A 20,632-nucleotide genomic window follows, 5' to 3' on the forward strand; every position below is an offset into this window, starting at 1 on the left:
AAAAGAAAATACTGTTTCTCCCCATCTCCACCTACACATGATATTGTACAATTCTTCCTGTACTTTTCTGCTGTGGCATTATGATTGTAATTAAATAATTAGTTTTGTAAATATATATTTAATGTCCATCTCTCCCATTGGACTTTAAGGGCAGGTGTGTTGTTCACTACAATATTCTCTATTGCTTTTTCTTTTTTTGAGACAGGGTCTCACTTTGTCCAGGCTGGAGTGCAGTGGCGCAATCATGGCTCACTGCAATCTTGACCTCCAGGGCTCCAGTGATCCTCCCGCCTCAGCCTCCCATGTCACTGGGACTACAGGTGTGCACCATCATGCCCAGCTAAATTTTTGTATTTTTGGTAGAGATGGGTTTTCGCCATGTTGCCCAGGCTGGTCTCAAACTCCTGAGCTCAAGTGATCCTCCCACCTCGGCCTCCCAAAGGGTTGGGATTACACGTGTGAGCCACTGAGCCCAGCCTAATATCCCCTATTCCTAGGACAAGGCTTGGTATGTAGTAGGTGCTCAATAAATACTTGTTGAATGGCTAACTTTATACAGATCAGAGCATTAGCCAGAAACTTTCCCTAAGTCACCATCTCTCTTCCTCCTTGTCAAAACCTCTTGGTTCTGGGCTGGGCGCGGTGGCTCACGCCTGTAATCCCAGCACTTTGGGACTCCAAGGGGGGCGGATCACTAGGTCAGGAGATCGAGACCATCCTGGCTAACACGGTGAAACCCCGTCTCTACTAAAAATACAAAAAAAATTAGCCAGGCGTGGTGGCGGGTGCCTGTAGTCCCAGCTACTCGGGAGGCTGAGGCAGGAGAATGGCGTGAACCCGGGAGGCAGAGCTTGCAGTGAGCCGCCACTGCACTCCAGCCTAGACGACAGAGCAAGACTCCGTCTCAAAAAAAAAAAAAAAAAAAAAACTCTTGGTTTTATAGAATATTGTCATTGACACCAGGGGAATGATCACTCCAAAGGGTCGGAGTAGCAGGGAATTATCACTGGAGTGTTAAAATCTTTAACAATTGGGGCAAATTGTGAATCACAGTCACAGAGAACCCCTTAGAAAAGCTTGACTCTCTCTTGACCTTTAAGACTGAGCTCCAGATGGACAAAGCTATCCTATCCTTATACTGCCTTTGGGGCTTTTGCTGGAGACTATGGCAGAGATTGTCAGTTGCTGTCTGAACTTCCAATTCACTTTCTTCCCTGAACATTCCTGATTTTATTGGGAATGACAAAGTTGTTTGGTTGGAAAACTAGTTTTCCAGTCTCCCTTGTTAATAAATGTGGCCATATAATTAAGTTCTGTCCATTGTTGGTTAGGCAGGATCTTATTAGGGTAGAGCTTCAGAAAAACTCATTAAAAAAGAAGACTGACTCAGCTTTTAAGAACCCCTTTACCCTCGTCTCTTCCTCCTTTTAGCTGCCTGAAACATGATTTGATGGCTGGAACCGCAGTGGCCATATTGAGCCATGAGGCAAACTTAAGACTAGAAACCAGAGCTAAGGATAGCAGAACAGAAAAAGATAAGAAGGCTGGATTCTGATGAAATTGTGGGGCTTCCATAGGATTCCTCCACTGTTTCCTTTGAGCTTCTTTTAAGAGGAAAAATGCTCTTCTTTTTACTTACTTTGAAAAATTGTAGTTTACATAATCAACTTTTAGAAATTCAAGAGACTCAGAACCGCTTAAATCTGGGAGTTTCTTTTCTTTTAGCATTTGCTCAATCATCTTCATTCCAGCTTGAACACCTGTGAAGGAAACAAGAAAGTATCTGTTGATAATGACAAAGATAATAATAACATAATAACATTAACCACACAAATACAATTTATTAAGACACGCCCTTAGATACTTACAAAACGACAACCCCACAAAGTGGGTATTATTGTCCCTGGTTTACAGATGAAAACTCTGGTTCTCAGAGAGGCTAAGGAACTTGTCCAAGACCACAGAGCTAACATGAGAAATTTTCATTATGTCTGGAGGACTAAAGAGTTTTATCACAGGACAGTGTGAGAAGAAAAGTATAACATTTTCTTCAGGCCAGGAGCAGTAGCTCATGCCTGTAATCCCAGCACTTTGGGAGGCTGAGGCGGGAGAATCACTTGAGCCCAGGAGTTTGAAACCAGTCTGGGAAACATTAAGACCCTGTCTGTACAAAAACAAGAAAAAAATTAAAAAATTAGCTGGGCATAATGGTGCGTGTCTATAGTACCAGTGACTCAGGATGCTGAGTTGGAAGGATTGCTTGGGTCCTAGAGGTCGAGGCTGCAGTAAGCCATGATTGCACTATTGTACTCTAACCTGGGCAATGGAGTAAGACCCTGAGCCTCGGAGAAGTTCACTGTTGCCCAAATTATACAGCTAAGAACTAGGGGAGCCAGTGGTCAAATTCAGACACTTTGGCTCCAGAATCTGTGTGCTATGGACAGTTCCAGAAGGTTATTCCACACTCTTCTTTCCTTTCAGATTCTTTAAGCTCAAGAATTTTTGGTCTGAGGTTCATGGGCTGTAGGAAACTCCCGAACCACATGAAATTCTAATAAAAAACTGTGGGTGAGTCGTGTGTGCATATGTGTCTCATTTTTGAGGGGAGAGAATCTACATTTTCACTAGATTGTCAAAGGACCCTGATATTTTTAAAAACTTAATAACCACTGCTTTTGTTTCATCCTGGAATAACTCATCAGCTTCTTTATATGGAAGCATAACACAACACATTTCTCTGAGCTTATTGGGGAAAAGAGACCTCTCCCACATTAAAGAGCTTGAGAAAAGTAACCTCCATAGTTAATGAAGAACATTTACTTTCAACCTTTTCAAGAAGGAAATATTGCCTTTATCCCTTGTTTTGCAGTTTAAGTTCCTTTCCAGTTATTCTATCCTTGTTGGGGATGAAGAAGAGCAGGTTTTATCCTCTAAAATGCCAGAAAAAAATATTGCAATATGGTGATGCAAAGATTCATATAAAGGATGTGAAGATAGAGCCAAAGGCACTACCAGAGAGCTTAGGTTTGAATCCCAACTTTGCCACTGGATAGCTTGTGTGACTCTGCAAGTTACATAGCTTCTCTGTCCCTTACTTTCTTCATCTATGACATGGGGGCAATAGTAACCTTGGAGGGGTCTGTTCACACATGTGAAAATGACAGTAGCTGATACTTGTTGGGCCATATTTGCTATGGCCAGACAGCATTCTAAGCGCTTTACATATGTTAATTCATTTATTTTCCACAATAATCCTACGGGTAGGTACTATGATTTTCATCTCCTTTTTTTTTTTTGAGACGGAGTCTCGCTGTGTTACCAGGCTGGAGTGTAGTGGTGCGATCTCAGCTCACTGCAACCTCCACCTCCTGGGTTCAAGTGATTCTCCTGCCTCAGCCTCCCAAGTAGCTGGGACTACAAGCACCCGCCACCATGCTCAGCTGATTTTTGTATTTTTAGTAGAGATGGGGTTTCATCATGTTGGCCAGGATGGTCTCCATCTCTTGACCTCATGATCCGCCCACCTCGGCCTCCCAAAGTGTTGGGATTACAGGTGTGAGCCATCGCGCCTGGGCTTCCATTTTAATAAATACCTTGCAGATACTACTAATAATAGACACAACAGATCTCTTTTTAGAAAATGTAGGGGCAGAAATAATTGATAAAATTTTAAAAATATCTAATTTGTATTGAATGCCTGTCTATGCTAGGACTCCACATACATTCTCTCCTCTCTTCTTGGATCCTCACAGCAACCCAGTGACGAGGTGTTATTATCCTTGTTTCACATAGGAGGCAGCTGAGGCTCAGGGAGGTTCAGTAACTTGCCCAAGAGCCCACAGCTAGTGAGCAGCATTATCCAGAGCTTGGAGGAACAGGGAGTAGATGATAGAGCGTAGGCTTCAAGATCCAGCAGCACAGACCTGAATTCACATTTGCCTGAGTCCCTTACTGCTGTGAGACTTGGGAAATGTCATATTCCTCCTCTATAAAATGACAACGGCTTATTTGTAGGGTTGTTGGTGGAAGTAGATCAACACACAGCCCAGAAAGCACATTCAAAGAGCCTGGCCATGGTAGATGCTCAAGAAATGATTCTGAATTCAAAGCCTGCCCTTCTCCACTAGCCCATGCTATATTTCCCGTGGATGGGAATGGTAGCCCATGGACGATCCTGTTTGATCCTCACCTCACACTAAGTATAGGTAGGTAGGCACCATTTTTATCATCCCATTTTCCATATGAGAAAATCTACTGGCCCAAGGCCATGTATCAAGGAAAGCAACAGAACTGACATTTACAGCCATGTGGATAGACTTCAGATCTGTTCTTTTAATGACTCTGCTCCAGAGGGTGAAGAAAAGAACTGCACAACTTTAATACTGTTACAAGATATCTATTTCTGATATGTATTTCTATGCACATCAGCACATCAGTATAGTAACAAGATACACACACATGCATATACACATACATATATTCCTGATACATATTTCTACACACACCATTGTCCACATAACATTTGTGCAAGATGGCTCAATTTTAGATGCACTAGATGATGTACTAGCAGAAAAACAAGGAGTTGCCTCTAAATCCTTCTTTCTTCCTTCTCTCCCTCCCTCCCTCCTTCCCTCCCTCCCTCCCTCCCTCCCTCCCTCCCTCCATCCCTCAATCCTTCTTTCTTCCTTCCCTCCCTCCCTCCCTCCCTTCCTTCCTTCCCTCCTTCCCTCATTTATTTTTTTTTTTCTGGTATAGTAGAAGCAGCATTTCTTAGTTAGGCTTAGTTAGGTATTTCTTGGTTAGACTAGCAGTGCTTAGGGTGACTGCTTTAGTTAAAGAGGACTGAGAAAACTCCATCGTCAACCTACCTTTAGCTAATCTCAAGTAAAATTTCACAGGAGAAAATAGGTCCATATACTTTGATTTTTGCAGTCCATTCCCTCTCCACAATCTGCTCCCACCTCATCTTAGCCCGAGGAAAATCACATCCCAACATTTTTCTCTCCCTGGTGTTTATAAATGTTCTCTAAAGGAGTGGCTTTTAACCTTTCGGTGTCTCAGTCTCCTTTGCACATCCAATAAATATTATGGAGCCTCTCCTCAGACAAATGCACAGTTACCCATATTACATTTGAACCCAATTTTAGGGGATTCTAAGTCCCTTTTGAAACCAAGCCCTCTCTGAAGCCCCAAGGTGTTACTTTTACTTTCAAATCTCCTTTCCTGTATCCTATAAATGTGTCTTATTTGGAACGCTCAGATGTTCATTATATGTATATGTGGGAAAGAGAGAAAGAGAGTGAGAATCTGTGCTGTGTTTGGATGTGCTTCCCATCAAGTTGACTATTTTTTAGGCAACGCTTTCTTCGCAGCCATCTTAGCAGTTTCTGCATAAGGTACTGGATCACCCCACAGTAGAGCGTGTCTCAGTTAGGAGACAGCCCATGTTATGAGCTGTTGAGTTTGGGTCACAGACCCCACCTAGTGGGTCTGAGGTCTGGCTTCTGAAAGCATCCAACTCACCATAGTCAAGTGCCCTCTGAGTAATCCTTGCCTTGATTCCAGGGTAAATGGTCTGAGAGGATGAGATATAGAGATTCCACAGGAGGAAACATCCCCAGAGGACTGGGATTGTCTTTGTACACATCTGAAATTAACCAACAGTTAAGGTTCCTTTATTATTCTTGACTTTCTCTTTGGTCAATTAAATCCAACATTTCTAGATTTTCTCATTTTTATTGTTTACTTCCAGAACTCAATACATTCATCCATTCATCCATCCATCCAACCATCCATCCATCCATGCACTCTCCCACCCACCCATCCATTCATTCAGCAATCATTTATTGAGCATGTGTTCTAGGTGCTGAGGGTGTAGTGTTGACCTATACATGGCCCCTGACCTACATTTTTCACAGACTAGTGGTGAATATGCATCCTTCAGGGCCAGCTCCATGTCCCTCTCTGTGAAAACTTCCCTCACCAAGTCATTTTACCCTGGGCTTATCACACTCTACTCTGGGATCCCACCACACTTTACACAGTGCATAAGCATCCATTAGAACATCTGACACACGATGTTGTCTGTTTGCAGGCAGGACTTCTCCTCTCACACTGGTTCAAGCCAGTACCATTTCACATAGATTTTTGTAATAGCCTCCTTACTGGTCTCTCTGCTTCGGCCGTTGCTCCTTTCTGGCCATTCTCCACACCACAGCCAGCGTGAACCTCTTAAAATGAAAGTTAGATCATGTTACTCCCCACCCCCGTTAAAGCCCTTCAGTGGTTCCCTGTCTTACTCAGTGTAAACGCCAAAGTCATTTTATCAGCTAGAAGGTGTAGAGGGCCTTGTAGCTGACAGAATGACCCTATGCCTCTACTTCCTCATTGACCTCTGTCCTTAACACACACACGTGGCTCTCATGGTCCCCAGCATCACTGGCTAACTTGATCTTTCTTTAATGATCTAAGTAGCCTGTACACCAGGATCTTTGTATTTGCTGTTTCCTCTTCCTGGCATAGTCTTCCTCAAAGAACCAGGTTTTGCACTTCTTCAGATAACTCCTCAAGTGTCATCTCAGCAAAGTCTTTCCTAGCCACTCAATGCAGAACATGGACACCTTCCCTGTGGCCCTGTTGTTATGACTCCACCATTGCTTTATTTTCTCCAAAGCACTTATCATCATCTAGTGTAGTATACAGTTACTAATGTGTGTATTGTCTACCTCCTCTACTGGAATTTTTAGGCTTCATGGGGAAGGACTTCATCACTTCAGCACCTTGAATAGCGACTGACACACAGCAGGCATTAGGGAACTACTGAATGGCAGACTGAATGAAAGAATGAATGAATGAATGAATGAATGAAGTTTCTTTCACAAGCTGTGAATTGGGCCATGTGTGCCTTATGGGTTCTCCAGCACCTGGGGAAGCCCTTGATCTTAGTATACACCATCCGGTATTGTGACTGTCTTTTTACTTGTCTATCCCTTTGTCATGGGGATTGTGTCTTACTTCTATAACTCTGGAGTCCAGTACAATACCTGGCACATAGTGGGCACACAACAGATTTTTGATTAAATAAACATTCTCTGCAAAGAGAGGGACCACATCTTATTCACTGTTATATCACCCATACTTGGCATACCTGAATGATTAATGTATGCTTGTTGAATTAATAGACCAAACAAATTAATGGCATCCCATTTTCTTGATAGATGAAGCACAGGTCCCAAATGAAGCACAGGTCCCAAAAGCAGCAGTAATTTGGGTTTCTTTTAATGAAAATCAAGTGAGTAATATATTCACAGGCCTTCTTTCTAGTTTGGAAGTTACAATCTGGGTGAGCTATCACTGCTGCATTTACACATGCAAAAGACTCACAGGTGGCAGGTACCACTGCGCTAACACACAAACATGAAACAAATCAAGGAAGGCCCAGGAAGGTGATCTTGTGGATGTGGTCAGAGAGGAAGAAGTAGGCAAGGTGTGGTGCCTCATACCTATAATACCAGCACTTTGGGAGGCCAAGGCAGGAGGACTGCTTGAGCCCAGGAGTTTGAGACCAGCCTGTGGAACATGGCAGGACCCCACCTCTACAAAAAATAAAAAATAAGGCCGGGCACGGTGGCTCATGCCTGTAATCCCAGCACTTTGGGAGGCTGAGGCGGGTGGATCACGAGATCAGGAGATCGAGACCATCCTGGCTAACGTGGTGAAATCCCATCTCTACTAAAAATACAAAAAATTAGCTGGGTGTGGTGGTGGGCGCTTGTAGTCCCAGCTACTCGGGACGCTGAGGCAGGAGAATGGCATGAACCCGGGAGGCGGAGCTTGCAGTGAGCTGAGATTGTGCCACTGCACTCCAGCCTGGGTGACAGAGTAAGACTCCGTCTCAAAAAATAAAAAATAAAAATAAAAAATTAGCTGAGGGTGGTGGTATACACCTGTAGTCCCAGCAACTTGGGAGGCTGAGATGGGAGAATTGCTTGAGCCTGGGAAGTGGAGGCTGCAGTGAGCTGTGATCATGTCACTGCACTCCAGCTTGGGCAATGGAGCAAGATCCTGTCAGAAAAAAGAGAAGAGAAGAGAAGAGAAGAGAAGAGAAAAGAAAAGAGGAAACCGTGAGAGCCATGTATTTAGTCAGAGGGAGGGGTCAGGCCAGGTGGTCAGGTAAGGATTCAGAGATGACCAGGATTCAGGAGCAGCCTGGGTGAAGGAAGAGAGGACATTGTAAGAGGTGGAGCACTTGGCTAAAGTAGGTGAGAGGTTTGATTAAGGGGGGTGGGTAGGCTTTAAGGTGAGGCCATGGAGGTGGGAATGGGGCAATATAGACAAAGGAGACTTCTACAGAATTTGCTTGAAAAGAACAGAGCAGTCTGATTAGGGATGGAAGTGTCCAGGCAAGGCCACTGCTAGCTATCTTGGGCTTTTGTGTGAAATGGGAAAAGGTGTCCCTCTGGAGAGATGCCAGCCTCTTGGCACAAAGTGGAGCCAGTGGAAAGCATTTTAGGAAAACCCCACACCAGTGTATGCAGCTGGGTGGGAGGTGGAAGGGCTATCCTACGTATCCATTGGGCTGGAATTTTGTCTAGTGCACAAACTCCCCAACTTATACAGGGGGCCTGTGCTCAGATTAGTGAATGCTCATGTGGGTACTTTGCTGGAGGCCAAAGGTTTAGAAATAAGGTCTTAACCTGTCTGTACATAGGTTCGTCTTCAGGTCTGAGAAGGCTGGCTGGGTCAACCTGCTTACATCTCTCACCTGATCTCCCAGGAGCCCCCTCTATACCCCACCATCCAGCCAAACTGAACTACTGGTCCCTAAACACATGCCACGTTTTCTGCCTAATGCTGTTGCTTATGTTTTTCCCCTCCGCCTATGCCTGCAGAAATCCTGCATATCCCTAAGGCCCATTTAAAACACCATCTTCTTTCTAAAGCCATTTATGACTTCCCTGAGCTAATTTCATTTCCTCTTGAACCCTTGATCAAAATACATATTTATTCATGTGTATATGTTTCTTTTCCGGCTTATTATTTGCCTTCCCTACCAGAATATAAGTGCATGAAGGCAGAAACTACAACTGGTTTGGAGGTCCTAGGTCTGGCTCAGTGCCTGGGATAGAGTGAGTGACTGTTAAGTGTTGATAGAATGAATCAGTGAATTACTAAATGAAGGAATATCCCTTACCTTACTCTATCATGTATTACACTTCTTTGCAGAGATGGTTAACAAAGTATTTCTGTACTAGTAAACTGTAGGCATCCATCAAAACAGATGTTGGCCAAAGTCCTGGAGCAGGGGCCAGGAAGTTGAGTGCTAGATCACGGGGAGGACAGGGGACGTCTTATAGGAGGGGCCAGAGTAGTTGGGGGCACTGGGAATAGGAGCGGGACACTCAGAGTAATGGCTTCTTACCCTTAGCTATTAAGGCATTTCAATATTTTACCACTGATATGGCCTTATGAATCCAGCGTGATATTTCAGCCCTAAAGAGCTGGTTTGGGTTCTACAGGACAAGCTACAGAGGGACACTGGGCAGCGGTGTTGGGAGCAGAGTTACAGAGGGACACTGGGCAGCAGTGTTGGGAGCAGAGCTAAGAAAGGATGACTGGAGGGTGGTCAGGGTGCAGGCAGCACTAAGGGAAGCACAGGGAAATGGGAGGGTTGAGAGCCGAGGGGAAGGGATTTGGGTAGGAGAGGAGGATCTCTGGCCAAGCAATGAGTGATCTGAAGGTTGGAGGAAATGTGGTGAGTGGGATAAGGGGGTGTAAAGCCCTCCATGTCCTGGGAGGCAGAGCGACAGTAACAGCATCTTAACACTCTGAATGGATGCATGTACCTCCTGCAGTTGCTAGGTCCAGTTGGTCTTCTGCTGTGCTGGGCCTTTCTTGATCCTTCAGTTGCCCTTGGGGGTTAGTCAAGGTGTCCTGGAAAGGGGGATAAGTAGAGATGAACCATGGGAGTGAGGAGAACACTTCTGGGACTCAAGTTAGTGGCTACTGACCAACTGGTATAGGAGCATTTCCACATTTTAACATATGGCGAGGCCAAACTGAAAAGCAGACTTGCTAATATCACTGCTGGCTAAAAATTGTAAAAGGGTGTGTTATGCCAAGACAGGCATTAGAGAGATTTTTGTTTTAAAAGAGCAAAATAGGCTTGCGTGGTGGCTCACTCCTATAATCCCAGCACTTTGGGAGGCCGAGGCGGGCGGATCATGAGGTCAAGAGATCGAGGCCATCCTGGCTAACATGGTGAAACTGTCTCTACTAAAAATACAAAAATTAACCAGGTGTGGTGGCGCACACCTGTAGTCCCAGCTATGTGGGAGGCTGAGGCAGGAGAATCGCTTGAACCCAGGAGGCAGAGGTTGCAGTGAGCCGAGATTGTGCCACTGCATTCCAGTCTGGACACAGAGCGAGACTCCATCTCAAAAAAAAAAAAAAAAGAAAGAAAAAAAAAAAGAAGAATATTTTCGTAGCAATGGAATGCAATGGGAAAGAATGTTAAGACCAAAATGTCTGTACCTATTAGACTGTGTGCAAATTAAGGCAGACATGATATCTTTCCCTGGCACATGGTAGGACCCCAATTAATATGTGCTAACTGATCAACTGACTGACTTAAAAGATTCCAGTTAACTAACAAAGGTTCTACAAATGGTTAGGAAAAACCAAACCATTATATATAATATAGAGCTCTCCATTTCCATAGTGAAAAAAACATAATAAACCAAAGAAGAAATATTACTTGTGAATGGAATAACAACTAAAATAATAAATTTTTATTTCTTTACCCTTTACAAAACTCACACTTCTTTGAAGTGGATGTTCTTATTATCTTACTCCCATTTTAGACACGTGGACATGGAGGCTTAGAGAATCTGATGACTCGTCCAAGATCCCACAGTAAGTAAGGCACCTGGGAACCCAATCTTGTTCTTCTGGTTCCTAATTCTAGTGTTGATGAATTTATTTTTATTGAATGACTCGATACATGCTAGGGTTTTCATTTTCATCTGAGAATTTTAAATAGGGGTTGCTTGACACCATTTTCAAGGTGGAAAAATTCAACAAGCATCTAGAAACGTTCAAGCATCACAGTGCAAATCCCTTCTTATTTTCTTGGACACAACTGGAGTTTTAAATTCCCTGCCAGTGGTAAAACCTGTTTTCCCTTCTTGGTTAAAAAAAGTTTCTGAAGTGGTACACTTTGATGGAGATCCAGGAATCCAAAATTACAGGCAGGAAAACATATTTTTCCTCTAGAAATTTTATGAGTGAAAGAAATTACTGGGGTATGAAGGGGTGAATTGTACATAACTTTTGGTTGAATTGTTCAGTTAGGATGATAACTTATGGGCAGGGGAGGAAAGGAACCTTGTCAAGCAAGGTGATGACTACTAAAAGGTTAAGTAATTTGGCTGACAAGTGCAGGCAGGGCTAGTTGCCTGTTAAAAGGATCCAAGATCACTTAAAAACCCCGCCAGCAAGTTATCTATTTTGTTGCTTCTGGGGAATTGCTTCTTTCCAAGATTCAAAATCTCAGTAGTCATTATTCTTCCATACAAATATACAGACAGAATAATACTCCTAAATTAAATGGTCCTTGTGTGAGTCATCCTGACAACTAAGAAAATGCCAGTCCAATTTAGAAAACACCTGAAACTCACAGATGGTCCTGCTACTACTGCTCCTTGGCAAGAGCTTTGACTGACTCTGGAAAAACTGATTAAGGGAGTAATGAATGAGTAAAATGTAGCCTTCAAAACAGAGGCGCAGGTTGAAAAATTAAGTTCAACAGGTTTAAAGAAGTCTAGACTAGAAGGGTATTCCAACATATTGGTTAAGACAAAATGACTGTACATAAGAAGTCTAAATCGACAGGTACGGAATGTGGGCAGAATATTTCAAGGGATCCACTCCTTACATCTAGTTTTTTAGCAACATCTCTAATGACAAGGACCTTGAGAATTCATAGCACGTCTTTTCCCCAAAACTCTATGCCTAACACCAACAAGTTCAACAGTCCAGGCAAGTGGGTGGCTAGTTTTGCTCTGGCAGGATCTAGGTCACTGATGTGCTTTAAGACCTGCCTTGAAAGCACAGAGATTATAACAACTCCTTAGTCCTAACCATGCCGATTTTGAGAGATAAGATAGAATTTTCTGCCACTGTGCTGGGTTCCCCTCTGAAACGGAGGCAAAAATAAGTCCAGATCACTGAGCAACCCTCTTAACATTGTTCCATGATGCAAAACTAAGTAGGCAGTTTAAACCAACTCTTTTCTCTTTCTTATGGCTGTTTAGTTGTCACTAAAGCTTTTGCCTAAGAAGCCTCCAGGTGGGCATGTGTGACATCACACAAATGAACAAACAAAGATACAGAAAATTCTAGGCAGACAATAATAATAACTCAGGATATAGACAGCTGCCTGTTCAAAGTGTCCTACCAAACCTGGGACATCTCCAGTTTGGAGATCGTGGCTGGCAGAGACCCGAAGTTTGTTCATGAGTCTTACCTCAAGCAGAGGAAGTGTCCAAAGCTGGAGAGCACCTTCAATTCTCCCTGCCTTTGAAGCTTATGTGTTCCCCACCTTGTGCCTTAAACTCAGCTGCTGAAAAGCCAAGATAATTAAGTCTGACTCATTTCAGTGGTGAATGTTTTTTAACGCCTCTTTCAAAATGTGATACATAATTGCTTCACTACAATTACCCAATGGCATGAATGAACACTACAGTATCTACCTAGATAAACAGACAGTGCCACCTATGCAATAATTATCTTCCTGCAACACACACACACACACACACACACACACACACACACACACCACTTGTGAAATTCTGATGGCTACTTTACCAAAATGATTGAAAACGGTGTTAAACTGAATTGGAAGAGGAAGAATTTTCCTGTCTGGAATCATAAGCTGGTTCCTTCTGGTCAGGGTGCCTGCAGTGGATGGCTCTACTACTGTCCAGAATACCTTTGGGACTTGTGGTGAATCATCAGATTCAGTCTGAAAGCATGAGGCTTGACAATCGGGCTGACCTAGTTACCTTCTTTATCACTCAGGGTAGGACCTCAGTTGGCATCTCTCAGTGTCCATCTGCTCCTTCTCAAAATACTATTAATGACTTCCTGTTCCATCATTCCTTAAACCTAAGTTGGGTGGGTGGGTTCATCAACTATTATGCAACTTAACATTTTCAGATTCCAAACTCCAGCCCTACTCTCATCTCCGATAAATGCATTTTAGTTAATGTGTTTTATTTATTTTTATTTTTATGTATTTATTTTTTGAGATGGAGTCTTGCTCTGTCACCCAGGCTGGAGTGCAGTGGAGCGATCTTGGCTCACTGCAACCTCCGCCCCCTGGGTTCAAACAATTCTCCTTCCTCAGCCTCCCTAGTAGCTGGGATTACAGGAGTGCGCTACCACACCCACCTAATTTTTTGTATTTTTAGTACAGACAGGGTTTCGCTGTATTGGCCAGGCTGGTCTCGAACTCCTGACCTCAAGTGATCCACCTGCGTTGGCTTCATAAATGCGGGGATTACAGATGTGGGCCATCATACCAGGCCATTAATGTATTTTAGATGGCCAGGGATTTGATTGTATGAAGTTTTTTTTTTTTTTTTTGAGACAGTCTCACTGTCACCCAGGCTGGAGTGCAGTGGCGTGATCTTGGCTCACTACAACCTCTGCCTCCAGGGTTTAAGCGATTCTTGTGCCTTAGCCCCCTGAGTAGCTGGAATTACAGGTGTGCACCACCGAACTTGGGTAATTTTTGTATTTTTAGTAGTGATGGGGTTTCACCATGTTGGCCAGGCTGGTCTTGAACTCCTGACCTCAAGTGATCCACCTACCTTGGCCTCCCAAAGTCCTGGGATTACAGGCATGATGCACTGCACCCAGCCTGATTGCATAAAGTTCTTATGGCTTATCTACGCTTTTCTGGGTAAGACCCGGTGATCAACTGTCCTGGTTTCCCAAGAATGCAGGATTTTCAGTACTAAAACCAGAACAGTCCTGGGAAAATCAGGATGATAAGTCAGTCTGAAAGGAACTACAGACACTTTCACTTGGCATTGTCCATACTTCTCACGGCTTTTCAGGGGAGTTATACCTTGGGTTATACTTACTGATTTGAACTGAGTTTCCTTAGGGTAAAGTGGGGATAGAAATAGTAACTTCCTTGATAGGTTCTGGTGAAGAAAAACATAATAACACATGAGAATGTGCTATTAAAACTGTAAACTGCTGTGAAATTCTACTCATTAGCATGTGGCCGTATCAATAATGATACGGTGCAGAGACACTCTTCATGGGATCATTTATTGTCAGTCGTCATAGATGAATCCATTCATTCAATCAACAGATTTACTGAACACCTACAATGTGCAAAGTCCTCTTCAGCAAAAAAGACGAAATTTTTGTCCACAGGGAGTTTATGTTCTAGTCGATGGAGACAAAATAAATAAGCAAACAATAAAATAAAAATGTATAAATTGTGACATGTACTATGAAGGAAGTAAGGGAATGTTGTTGGTAAGGTGGTCTTATAATTGGTAGAGCAATGCAACTGGGAGAGGTGGGCTTATTTTATCAGGATCCCCAGGTGGGCGTCTCTGAGGAGGTGATATTTGGGCTGAGATGTGACCCTTGGAAGCCAGGCAGGCAAAGTGCTGAAAGGAAAAGGTGGAGGGAACTGCAAAGGTGAGCCAGTTTGTCTGAAATGGAGTGGGGGCAGAAGTTATGGTATTCGAGATGTAAACGGTGATGTCAGGTGGGTAGAGTTCAGGGAAGAGGTCAACTGGAAATATGAATGTCTAAGTCATCATCCAAAAGGTGGAGTTAAAGCCACAGAAATGAATGAGATCATCGGAGGCAGCTTCCCACGTGCATGTGCTACTGAAAGTGTGGAAGATGACTTCAGGCGCTATGCAGAGAAACTCTTGAAATTGTACTGTGCATTAGAAAAAATACAGAGCTAGACATGGAAGACGAAGGACAACATGGAAAACGAAGGACAACATCACAAGCACTATATGGAAAAAAAAATCACAAAACACCTCTCCATCTTTCTACCTTTTCCTCACTATTTTCCCCGGATGGCAACATCAATTTCCTCCCCCGCCGCCTCTCTCCCTGTCCTTCTCCAGGGTCCGAGGTCTCCTCTTTCGTTTCTCTCCTCTCCAGAGCAGCTTCTTGGCTCCATCTTCTTCCCCTGCTCCCACCTTCACTGTCTGGCCCCTGCCTGGCCCATCCCCTGCTCATTCTCAATTCCTTTTCTCTGTTAGAAAGAAACCAACAACTGGCCGGGCGTGGTGGCTTACGCCTGTAATCCCAGCACTTTGGGAGGCCGAGGCAGGCACATCACGAGGTCAAGAGATCGAGACCATCCTGACTAACATGGTGAAACCCCGTCTCTACTAAAAACACAAAAAATTAGCCGGGCTTGGTGGTGGGCGCTGTAGTCCCAGCTATTCAGGAGGCTGAGGCAGGAGAATGGCGTGAACCCGGGGGGTGGAGCTTGCAGTGAGCCAAGATCTCGCCACTGCACTTCAGCCTGGGCAACAGAGCGAGACTCCCTCTCAAAAAAAAAAAAAAAAAAAAAAAAACCAACAACTGTAAAATAACAGTATCTTTCCATCTTTCCTGAAGCAAATACTTTTTCTTCCTGTTACAAAAGACCTGAAAGTCTAACCATGTCTTTGGTGAAAACCCCAGAATCATTGCTGTGTATTCCAGGAGTCTGCCACAAGATAGAAGAAGGAGGATGGCTTGGATGAGAATGATGAGGAGAGACAGTGCAAGGTGTAGAGATTCGCCCTACAGTCCTGAGGGCTCTCGCCTCCCCTGGACCTGGACCTGTGCTACCCATTCCAACTCTGGGTCCTTGAACAATTTACTTCACTTCCAGGTCTCAGAGCCATCACCTCTAAAAGTGGAGCTCACATTTACTTTGAAGAGTCATTGTGAGAATGAAATTAGACAAGGCAGCACCTACGTTTTTCACAGTGTCAATAAATTAGATGCACTTCATCTATTTTTATTTAAAGTTAATAATTACAAAGATAACTTAAACAAGTTTTGTTTTTAAGAAGTATACAAAGTTCAGTTTTCATGGTATTTACTTTTTACAGTTACCCTCTATTTGGAAATTTTAAAAGTTTCCCCTTTATATAACTTTTCCCTTTTAAATAAGATTATATACATTTTAAGAAGTGGGTTGATTTATGGGAAAAAAAAAGTAAATAACAGTACAGCTCACATGGGACATAGAATACTTTTTTTTTTTTTTTTTTTGAGACGGAGTCTCACTCTGTTGCCCAGGCTGGAGGGCAGTGGCACCATCTCGGCTCACTGCAACCTCCCCCTCCTGGGTTAAGCAATTCTCCTGCCTCAGCCTCCTGAGTAGCTGAGATTACAAGCGCCACCATCACGCCCGGCTAATTTTTGAATTTTTGGTACAGATGGGGTTTTGCCATGTTGGCCAGGCTGTTCTTGAATTCCTGACCTCGTGATCCACCCGACTTGGCCTCCCAAAGTGCTGGGATTACAGGCATGAGCCACTGTACCCAGCCTTAGGACATAGAATAATTTCTGAAAAAGGGGCTCAAATAATTAGATCCTAGGAAACAAAGATCTAAGAAGAGAGTGTAGCTAGTCTGTTGTCTTTTATTTGGAAGAGGCCTTAGAAATCAGCTAATTAGCCTTCCTAATTAGCTGTTTAGGGCACATTTGCCAAATTCATCTTTAAAAACATCAACAACAAAAGCCAGCAGCACCCTATTCAGTTTCATTGTTTATTTTAGCTTTCCATATTTAACAGAAGATTTGCTGGGAATGCCTGCTTCTTCAGCTTACTCACGACGGCAATCTAAAATGCAAGATTAATTATTACACTGTCAAATAGCTGACAGTGTGTTTGTCTTTGCAGATCAGGGAACACTCTTAATTAAGACTCCAAAAGAAAAATCATAAATAACTGGGTAGAAATACTTGTTCATTAAAACGAGATGTCAAGAGATAGTGTTAGGGAACTGAGCATCCCTGTTCTTGGTTTCTAGAATGTCTGGGCTATAACCATATAGAAAGAGCAAACTAGGCTGGGCGTGGTGGCTCACGCCTGTAATCCCAGCACTTTGGGAGGCCGAGGAGGGCGGCTCACGAGGTCAGGAGATCGAGACCATCCTGGCTAACACGGTGAAGCCCTGTCTCTACTAAAAAAAAAAATACAAAAAATTAGCCAGGCGTGGCGGCGTGTGCCTGTAGTCCCAGCTGCTGGGGAGGCTGAGGCAGGAGAATGGTGTGAACCCGGGAGACAGAGCTTGCAGTGAGCCGAGATCACGCCACTGCACTCTAGCCTGGGCGACAGAGCGAGACTCTGTCTCAAAAAAAAAGAAAAAAGAAAAAAAGAAAGAGCTAACTGAAGATCAAACATTTTTGAGACTGGAGGACAAATTATATTATTCTTGGTAGGAGACAAAAGTGGGAGGGAAGAGGGATTATGTGAATATGGAGGGAGGCGCCACATAGGGCAGTCTTGGGGCAAAAGACATTGTGAGTTCCAATCCCTCATTGCCCCCCAATGTTTGTGTTGGTGAAATCTGGTTAAAAGGAAACCCTAAAGAAGGATATATAGGATACAGAAAAATAAGAGCTAACATTTATTGTTTGTTATGTTCTGGGCTCCATCCATATATGAATTCAATAAATACTCATCAAGACTGTATAAGGAACTAATATTATTTCCATTTGCTAGGTGGGACAACTTGCCTAAGCTCAGACATTACAGCTAGTAAGTTGTGGACCCAGGATTCAGGACCCAGGTGTTCCGTTTTCAAGGATATGCCTTTTTACCACTATACTATGCTGACTTTTTAGGAAGGTCACTAAAGGGCAACACACAACCCAGGGTACGCAGAAGGTGGGAAGAGAGAAGGATGCTGTTGCTAGGCAACCCATCTGGTTTTCTGAGCTGCTAATTGAATCTCTATAGCACAGATTTATGTGTTTGTTTGAAATAACTAGTTTATTTCTAGCCAGAAGAAGCTGCCTGGAGTTCGTGTGATTCTGGAGGTGATGAGTCATCTTACAGTTCACCCTGGGAGGGCTGGGGAGAAGTCTGGCAGAATCATCCTATCACCCAGCAGTAGCTCCTCCTCTTGTCCCTGCTCTGTCGCAGGCCACACTCCATTGATGTCTGTGTAATGATGTTTCTGGGTGGACATCAATGACTAACTCAGACTGTGACTCCTCACACCAGTCACACTCTGGAACGGTTTACAGCAGCGATGCTCTCTTGGTTTTGACAAATGAACCTACTCACGTCGGTTCCTTCCATTGTTACTAGTTATCTAGAAGGGAGTCAGATTATATTACTGCAGTTCAAAATGAACTTAAATTCATGCTAAAATTTAAATTCATATATGTATGACTTTTTGAGATATGAAGGGTATTATGGAACCAAACAAACAAGATAGTGTGATATTACTCTGAAACATTTGGGAATCAATGGTGTGAGCTCAATTCAAGTAGACCAGGATTTCCTTACTTTGGCCCTGCTGGCATTTTGAGCTACATAATTCTTGGTTGTAGAGGGCTGTCCTGTCTATTTTAGAATGTTTAGCAGGCCAGGTGCGGGGGCTCATGCCTGTAATCCTAGCACTTTGGGAGGCCAAGGCGGGCAGATCACTTGAGGTCAGGAGTTCGAAACCACCCTGGCCAATGAAGTAAAACCTTGTCTCTGCTACAAATACAAAAATTAGCTGGGCGTGGTGGCACACGCCTGTAATCTCAGCTACTTGGGAGGCTAAGGCAGGAGAATGGCTTGAACCCTGGAGGTGGAGGTTGCAACGAGCCAAGATTACACCACCGCACTCCAGCCTGGCAACAGAGCAAGACTCCTTCTCAAAAATAAATAAATAAATAAATAAATAAACAAATAAACAAATAAATAAAGTTTAGTAGCATCCCTACTATCAGATGCCAATAGCACCACAACCTCCTACCCTAGTTGTGACAAAATGTTTCTATACTATATCAAATATCTCCTGTCAGGCAAAGTCTCCACAGTTGAGAGCCACTGAAATACAGTATATTCAAGTATTCTATTTAGCCCTTGCAGCAGAAAACAGCATTCCTGTCTATGATCAGATGCTAATATTCCTAATAACATTTTTCTCAACTATCCAATAAATATGTGAACACATTCTTGTGATAAAAGATTCAAATAATTACTGAAGTTTACAGATCAAATTGGGAAAATTCTTACCACATTCCCCCGCCCCCAACTTTGTCCCTATCTCTCCCTCTTTTTATTTCTATTTTTTATTTTTTGAGATAGGGTCTCACTCTGTTACCCAAGCTGGAGTGCAGTGGTGTGATCACGGCTCACTGCAGCCTCAACCTGCCAGGCTCCAGCATTCTCCCACCTCAGCCTCCCTAGTTAGCTGGGACTATAAGTGCCCACCACCATGCTCGGCAGGTTTTTAAAAAAATCTTCTATAGAGACAGAGCTGGTCTCTAATCCAGTGGTTCTCAAGGTGGCTTTTCCTCCCAGGGAATATTTGGCATCTTTGGTTCTTACAACTGGGGAGGGAGATGGTTCTACTAGCATTTTGTGGATAGAGACCACGAATGCTGCTAAACATTCTACGCACAGAACCACCTCTTGCAACAAAGACTTATGTGGTCCAAAATGTCAATAGTGCTGAGGCTGAGAAACCCTAATCTATCCCCCACATCCTATCATAATCCCTAGTGATAAATTCACATTACAGATCTGAGCCTGCCCTAGTAGTTAGTATACACCTGTCAGATTCAAGGCTTCCTACCATCTTTTGAATAGCCTTCCCTTTTTCGGGAGGAAATTCCAATATTCTACATCTTGCCTCCCCGAGGAAGGAGTTCAGACCCCAATTCCCAGTCTCCTTTGTAGCCAGGACTCAGGTGTGGGGCCCAGACTTCCTTAATCAGACACCCCTATGAGCTTTGGATGTGGAAGTGAGCAAGGTGAAGAAACAGGATCTTTTGGAAGTTTGGCATTATGTAGGAGGCTGCAAAAGCATGTGGGATTTGATATTAACAGTGGCAGTGGCAGCCATTCCCTAGTGAGTCCCAGCAGTTGTGATGGCGATTTCCTCCAGCAGCAATACCAGTCACAGTAGTTTCCTCATCAGGCCAGTTTTCAGCTTGGTTCTGAGCTTCATTCTTGGAAGCTTAGCCTGGGGCCACTTCTCCATCCTCCATAGAATTCCCTGAGCTGTACAGCATCCTTTTAATACACACCTTTTCTGCTTAGTCAGCCAGAGTCAGCTTCTACTGCTGAAAATTAAGAACCCTGATAGTAAAGACTCCCTGCTAAAAACTGTCTAGCGGCTTCCCATACATTCTAGAATATGTCCCAAACCCTGTGCTTAGCCCAAGGCTCTTCTTTATCTGGGATGTACCTATGCTGTCCATCACTCTGGTCACACAGAGTCATCCTGGTCCTGGCACCATCCCTCATTGCTCACTACTAAAGAATCCTACGGGCATGGCAAACCTCCTCTATGTACCCTCTTAAAACCAAAATGTATTCAAACACCCGTGCTAACATTCTTAAGTATCTGCTAGC

At 43.6% G+C, this 20,632-nt stretch overlaps 1 protein-coding gene across 1 annotated transcript in view; it reads right to left on the reverse strand.

Moving 5' to 3' along the window:
* Positions 1 to 20,632, reverse strand: part of BPIFC (BPI fold containing family C) — a 63,205-nt gene that overhangs the window by 40,370 nt on the left and 2,203 nt on the right. The window contains exons 2-5 of the mRNA XM_054469884.2: positions 9,846 to 9,933; positions 6,166 to 6,230; positions 5,524 to 5,647; positions 1,640 to 1,760 (exon numbers count right to left, since the gene is read on the reverse strand). Coding sequence (XP_054325859.2) covers positions 1,640 to 1,760; positions 5,524 to 5,647; positions 6,166 to 6,230; positions 9,846 to 9,933 — 398 coding nt within the window. The remainder of the gene's footprint in view (positions 1 to 1,639; positions 1,761 to 5,523; positions 5,648 to 6,165; positions 6,231 to 9,845; positions 9,934 to 20,632) is intronic.

This window comes from Pongo pygmaeus, chromosome 23 (genome assembly GCF_028885625.2).
Source record: "Pongo pygmaeus isolate AG05252 chromosome 23, NHGRI_mPonPyg2-v2.0_pri, whole genome shotgun sequence".
NCBI lineage: Eukaryota > Metazoa > Chordata > Mammalia > Primates > Hominidae > Pongo > Pongo pygmaeus.